General features: G+C 42.9%; 1 protein-coding gene across 1 annotated transcript; it reads right to left on the bottom strand.

The window, feature by feature from the left end:
* Positions 1-138: 138 nt before the first annotated feature.
* Positions 139-6,694, bottom strand: LOC310993077 (protein Niban 1-like; the record flags this gene model as incomplete). The annotated part of the gene is made up of 14 exons (XM_083981341.1): positions 139-323; positions 510-621; positions 705-803; positions 1,770-1,898; positions 2,031-2,198; positions 3,008-3,198; positions 3,288-3,450; positions 3,569-3,679; positions 3,963-4,078; positions 4,169-4,330; positions 4,465-4,579; positions 4,665-4,790; positions 4,923-5,050; positions 6,640-6,694. The coding sequence occupies 14 exons, from the start codon at positions 6,692-6,694 to the stop codon at positions 139-141; spliced, it is 1,860 nt and encodes a 619-aa protein (XP_083837467.1).
* Positions 6,695-7,603: the final 909 nt, after the last annotated feature.

Below are 7,603 nucleotides of genomic sequence, written 5' to 3'. Positions count from 1 at the left end.
TGACATAGTTTATGATATGACTTTGTCATTTGAACAAATAAACATGTAAAGGGTTGAAATAACTGTAAACCAACATTATTACTTTATGTGGAGGTTGTGGCCCTGCACTCCGGTCAGTTGTGCTGGGCTACCGTTTCTTCATGTCTCAGAGAGACGCACATATTCTCCTGCATCCAGTATTGGGACAATGTGGTTTTCCAAGTTGGTTAAAGTGTTGTCCTGGTAAGGCATGGTGCTTGGTGAAAGTGTCTCAGATCCTGAGATAGAGGCAGAGGTTTGACAGACGCTCTGCTCGCAGTCACCAGGAGGCAGCCGCTCGTTTGCTGATTCATAAAAAGAGAGAGCAACAGAGCTGCAGGGATGAGTGGGACTGACAGGGAGAGGCACAAAGTGCCATGGCAAGGAGTATCTCATCACTGCAGGGGACAAAAAACACACATAGCAGTTAGGTTGTTTTGACCCAGTCAATAACAACAACGACAACAAAAATCACTTTTCATACACTGTACCTGACTGGATGTAAGAGGCCAGGCTGTGTTTCAGGATGGAGTGGAAGATCGTGTCAGGGTGGATGAAGACAGCTTTCTCTGAATTCACCATGGTATTGTAACATGACAAATCCTAAAACCAAGAAATCAACTACAGATGAAAACCAAAAAAGGCCAAACATTTAATGCACAAATACATAAAGACAAATACTGTACCTGCTCACCCACACTGTGCAGAAATGCTGCCAGTGTTATCTGCAGGGTCATCTCCAGAATTAGTTGAGATCGAAGAGCCAACAGTTCTTCATCCAGCTGCTGTGTATAAGAAGGTTTTCATTACATTAAGTGTTAGTTGTACAGTAGCAATCAGATGATCAATTTCTCTCCAGGAAAAGGAGCCGGCTTCAGTGAAGGGTCAGCAGAGAAAAGTAAAAAAAAAAAAAGTAATGTATTAAGTATTGAAAATGAAAGTGTGTGCCATCAGCTAGCAACATTAGTAACTTGTACTTAGTAACATACCTTTTGCTTAAAGGGATAGTTCACCCAGAATTCAAATTTCACTCATTATCTACTCACCCTCATGTCGACTAAGAGCTGTGAGAATTTTCAGAGTCCTCCGTGCCTTCTCTGAGTTACGGGGGGGTCTGTGTAGCAGTATTTGTCCATATAATGGTTGTGAATTGATACCAACTTTCTTCGTCCAAAAAGACACACCAAAAAACATCCAAATACCTCCATACTGCTCATCTGTAATGTCCCTCTTGTATTGAAGCCCCGACATGAGAAATTGTTCCGAAAAAAAATTAAATAAGTCTATATTTTAATTTAAGTAAGTCTATATTTTAAGACCCCTATATTTAGGTCTATATTTTAAGACCCCCCCCCCCCCCCCCCCCCGTAACTCAGAGAAGGCACGGAGGACTCTGAAAATTCTCACAGCTCTTACTCGACATGAGGGTGAGTAGATAATGAGTGAAATTTGAATTTTGGGTGAACTATCCCTTTAAGTTTAAAGCTAGTCAACAATATAGACCATTTAGAGATGCCTGAAAGTTTTATCCAGAACCACAGGAGTTGATAAAGTTAAGTGTATTCAACAAGCTAGATAGTTAGTCACTACTACAGTACATGTACCTACAGTTTCTACACAATACATAGGGTCAGGATACAGTCTAACCACAAGCCTATACTGCCACCATAACGGGAAAAAACAGTTTGAGATGGAGAAATCTGAGATTAGTGACAGCAGCATTTTGAGATGTGTGTTTTTCCCAAGCTCACACTGTTACACACCTTGGTCACTCTGTCTTTGACCCTACACAGCACGGCTGTGAGCTGAGCAGAGTCAGAGGAGCCACATGGATACCGAGAGACCAACCTGCAGAACATCACAGCACACATGTCAACCACCTGGAAGAGAGATGAGAGCAGATGGATGTGAAAGAAAGCACTGTAAAAAAAAAAAAAAAAAGAAAAGAAAAGAAAAAAAAGATTGCCTTAACCCAGACAATGTGCGTGTGTTTTTTTGTTTTTTTTAATGACCTTGTAGAGAGCGTTCTGGGCTTTGAGTACCAATGGTCTCCATGCTCCACTGGGGACTCCCCATGTTTCCTGTAGCCACGCACATCCCTCTGAGCTCAGCTGTAATCTGTTCAGGCACTGCCACATCCTGCCATCATCTGGCCCGAGGCCACTCAGAGGTGTCAGCACCTCGGATACAAAACATCCCATGTTCAATTTTACCAGAGAGTGTTAAGCCACCCTAAATGTTTCCTGTAGGAGACTCAGCCGCTAGTTTTGCGGTTCTCCCATTAGACTATCTAATCCTTGTATCTGGTGTAAAAATGATGAATTCCATCCTGGTTTAATTGAAGACGGTTCATAAGATATCAGTGTCTATAAAATATTATTTATGTTTCAAGAGAGCCATTATACGAGCTTCCATCAAGGCATTTTACGCCTGAAGCCAAGTGAAGACTTCACATTCCACCACATAGCTCTTGAATTGTATTCCTGCCAGACGAGTAATGAAGTGGGCTAAAGACACTATAAAAACACCTCAGCTGTCACCTGAGGGAAGTTTTTATCACAGATCCTTCCTCTGCTGCTTCTTAGTGTAAAAAACAAACAAAAAAAGAATTGGCAGCCACACCGTTTGAGTCGCCCTCGCAGCCCTTTTTGGACCACACAGGTCGTGGAGTTAGTGTGTCAGTGGTCACCAGTTCCACCAAAAAGAGAGGATGACTTTTCATTTAATGGTTTTCCAAGAATTAAAAAAAATATAATAAAGTATCACATATAAAAAGAAATACAGAAATTAGAGTCACACAAAACATAATTCTCTTTAACTGTTGTTTTTCTCTTATTCATTGAAATATTTTAGGACCTCTTGGAGTTTTCCTTGAACCCACTGAGGTCGTAATACATAATTTAAATCTAGCAATTTTTAATATTTAATCTTTGAAAAATAATGAAATGAAAGTTGTCATAAGTTTTACCATTACAACTACCCAGTGTACCTCTTTTTTAATATCTTTTACTGATATGCTCATTGATCCAAGGTCTATGATGTCATCACATGTCTCCAGGAAGTATTGCCAGGTTGATGCAAACCCATCACAGATGGGCGTGGCCACTTCCTGCACAGTGCGGTCGAGTCTTGGGATGATCACGTGCTGCAAAGACTGTAACATGTGTCCACACATGTCCTCTGGGATGAGAAGAAACAGAGCAGCAAAGATGATCAGAATGACAAGAGCTTCTTTCTGACTTCACGGACAGACACACACACACACACACCTGTGATTGTGTGAGCGATGTGGTCGTGCAGCAGACCGGCCTGCTGCAGCCCTGCAGACATCTGTTTTTCCAGATCCAAACGATAAAGTGACAGCTCCTCCTTCAGAGCTGTCATCACAGCTTTTACCTGCTGATTTGCTTTGGTGTAGACCTCAGACAGCAGCTGACAGGCAGAAATACACATACTAGATGTCAAGTGGAAGAAATACAAGTCCACCGGTTTACCTGTGTATAGTTATGTGTTTGCATAAGCCTAAATATTTTTCATCCATTTCACCCACCCTTATCCAAGCTTGCTTCCTGCTGCTGTGATGTACAAGTACGGCAATCCTGGGGAAGACTTGATCCTTCAGGTAGGACATCAGTTCTTCCATCAGCATGCACACCAACACCTGAGGAGGAGCACAGAGAGACACAAGTTGAAAGATGAGAGGGGCGGTCAGGCTCCTGTGTCTGGAAAAGAACAACAACAATTCCTTCATATGTGTCAGCACACAGACACACACAAGTAGGTGAAAACAGCAAACCCTTTATCTGATGATTAGTAGAGGGTTAAACACTTAGGACAACAGAAAGTATTGTGGTTTAAAGTGGGCAGGAGGAGAACCAGAGAATAAGAAGGTGAGAAAACAAGATTGTAATGAGATGATGAAGACACCCGATGGCTTTTCTCACCTCTTCCTCGTTGCCCATTGGATGAACGTGTGTCTGACAGTTTTCTCTGAGCTTCTTCAAAGTAAACACGGCATCAAAAAAGGCCCTGGATTCTGGTGAATCTTCGCACCAGAGCGCTGGCGGGCGGCAGATAGCAGATATCAAGTCAATAGACTACAGAAGAATACCTTCAAAGGAGGCTTTGAAGCATAGAGAGATGTATGTACCTGTGCTCTGATGTTGTGTTGCAACCCGTAGTATATTGGCCCACCGTGTCTGTTCCCGGTGTGATGCGGTAGCCAGACACACTGGGGCACTGTAAGGGTGCTGGATGAAGACAGGGAATGCTGTGGGGCAATCCCAACATGTCAATGCTCCACTTGATTTACCTGGAGCACACGGCCACACAAAAGCAACATGTACACACATTATTAAAGTGTGGTTATTGGATAGAATAATTCATCAGTGTCAGAATCTATGTTGATACTGGCTGTCGGGAAGATGCTGTGGTCTACTAGCACACCTGTGATGTGTCGGCACATGTCATCCACTAACACACGGTGGTCTTCTATGGAGGTGCAGATCTGACAGCCAGAGAGAACCAGCTCGGTCTTACACCCCCAACCACCTTCAAATACCTGGAGTGAAGTCACAGAAAAAACATGTATACATATCCAGATCAGGCGACAGGAGACAAAACAGTTCCTGGATTTATGTTTTTACCTGTTTGGCATCACGGCTCTCAACTGTAAAACTGCTGGTGACCTCTAGGTGGCGATGTGTCCAGATCCCATCTAAGTACTGAGGCACAGTCCCCTCCAACACAATCCCAGGATGTGCAACAACATCCTGGATCAGGAGGTCATGCAGGTTGTTAGGTTAGAACCACAGCACCAACACATGCACCGTGGAGGTTTGTGGCTTATTAAAAAAAACATGTAGAGATAGAATATATCAAATCTGATCAAATGATCTTCTCACAGGGTGCTGGATGAGAGGTCGTGGAACAGCGGGCTCCATGTGTTTGCTCCTCATGTGGGTTAAGAGATTTGAGCTGTAGTGACGTCGATAGAGAGGAGCCAGATTCTCCATCAGGTCAGAAATGTGCTCTGTTTGTTCACATAAGGAAAGACTAGATTTCACCAATAGCCTACAGGAACAGCTTGTTTTGGACAGAGAGGCAACAAATTTAAGTTTAAAAAAATGTAGAAAATAAACAGCAAATCTCAATGCTTTGATTGATGAAAATGACTCATATGGTTTAGACTTTTTCAGCATCTCCACCAAACTGAACCCATGTTAGAAAGAGCTCTTCACCCAGACGCTGCAGGAATATGTTGGTTTCTTGGTTCATTTGTCACCTGCCTTTCTAGTAGTATAGTGACAGTTCGCATACAAAGTTGATAGGTGTTTGTTTGGCAAATTGCAGTATTCTAAAGTTACTGAGCACGAATGACAACATGAGGAAGGGAAGGGTTAAAGCAGTGATTTTCAACCTTGGGGTCGGGACCCCAGGTGGGCTCACCTGGAATTCAAATGGGGTCGCCTGAAATTTCTTTTGATAAGAAAATGACTGATATATATTATTAAAGGTACATTGTGTAGGAATTCCTCCCATCTAGCGTTGCGGTTGTACAGTATATCACAAGCAACTCAGTTGTATTTCTCATGTTGCATTCACGTGAAATTGGGCAGACGGACGACAGCCGCTGCACGTAACAGCATAAACAAGCCTCTATGTAAACAAGTGGTCCGTCAGCACGAGGCAAAACAATACACGTGACAATATGTTGTCATGGCGATGTCGTATTGTTTACCTGACCCACGTTTTACCGGCTTTCTCTCCACTTCTGTGACTAAAATGACATCTGGTTTGTTACCGACGGCCGTCTGCCCGACTGCACCTGAATGCAGCATCAGTGTAACGCTCCATTCCTCCTCACTGCGTTACTGCGGTGACTTTTCACAGACGCCACCTCGACCTGAGCCGACAGCTTCAGTGTCTCAGCTGAGTTTCCGTGGCGACACCACATGGCAGCCAGCACCGAGCTTACCCGCTCCATATATGAATGATATGAACGGCAAATTCAGAGTTTACTGGAACACTTCAGTTTGTTGATGGGAGGGATTACTGATTAATGAAAAACAGACTTTTGAATGAAATAATCGATTTTCGTGAATAGATAACAGGAGAAGTTACACAATGTCCCTTTAACTAATTATTATTCTTTTTTGAAATTATGATTAAAAACACCACACACAGTCTTTAACAACTGTATTCTATACTTTCACTTTCTCAAATATAAATTGAGTTCAAATCAAATGCAGCATCTAAAAATATCTGAGCTGATGCATCTTGATTGATGTGACTGCATGTGATCGCGGGGTCGCCAGAAATTTGTGATGTCAAAATAGGGTCACAAGCCAAAAAGGTTGGGAACCACTGGGTTAAAGCCTGAACACTGAGCACACATAGAGGGAATATGAGGATTACAGTAAATTGTTGAGTTTCTATCTGTGTGTGTGTGGATTGTATTCAAGCAGACCAAACCAAAACAACAAACAAACTCCATTAAAAAGGTGACATAACTCTCATCTTGAAAGAGTAACATGCAGCTGGCCTGTTGGTCCTGTCATTAGAGCTCTGTTAACGTGCTCCAAAATGCTTCACACTGCTTCTGTTTCCCTCCAGACTTACCTGAGATGTACCGCTGTTCTCTGGAGCTGAGGTGATGGGTGAGCTTCCCTCCCATCCTCCCCTCATTAATCCCTCTCCTCTCGTTTCTCTCCTGTCACGCTCAAACCTCTTATTCCAATCAGTCGTGATGGTTTATTCTCACCCTTTGCATCACCCTCTCCACACCTCTTCCTTCCCTCGCACGCCATTCCACTGTGTTGGACTCAACAAATGTGATTCATGTTGACAGTCAATACCCGAGACAAACGTGGCAAAACAACAACTAACCCCGCTGATGCCACCATCCTCTGGTTTATTTGCAGCAACATTTAACAATGGAATCAGGACGGGAATAACTATACCAGGGAGAGAGAGAGAAGACCTTTCTCAGTAGCTCTGATATAGTGTTGCAGATTTTAATATGTTAGGCAAATATAGTCACATCAACAGTATCTGATGCAACAGTTAAAGGGACAACGAGGAGTTTTGGAAAAGCAAAGCGTTTTCACATTACATTTATGAGCCTCCGCGCGCACCGTGAAATTCTTTGACCGGCGCAAGACAGACAGTTTTTATTCATCAAGAATTAAAGTCAGAGGTTCAAAGACGATCACATACCGTCATAGTTCCAACCATAAACGGCGATTCGGCGACGTTATTCTCATGACTCGCCACGAAACCGAAAGTAAGGAAATGCTGGTCGGCTCGCCCAGCGTTTCCGCCACCACTAATAATAACAAAATAACGATAGAGACAAAATGATATATCTATCGAAAATGGAGCCATTAACAAGTGTGGGTAACGTAGATTCATCCACATTAATGTGAGACTTTTTTATTGTCGTGGAATTTTTCGTTCTGCCGATGGAGAAACTCCTCGTTGTCCCTTTAAAGGAACTGCAGGCAAATATTAAAAGTGGAAGAGCAGGTTAAAGCAGAATTAAGCGATCCGGTGGTTTTGGCTAACTTCCTGTCGGCTGATGGAG

The sequence above is a fragment of the Trachurus trachurus genome (assembly GCF_905171665.1).
Source record: "Trachurus trachurus genome assembly, chromosome: 1".
Classification (NCBI taxonomy): Eukaryota; Metazoa; Chordata; class Actinopteri; order Carangiformes; family Carangidae; genus Trachurus; species Trachurus trachurus.
This window is presented reverse-complemented; position numbering and strand designations above follow the sequence as displayed.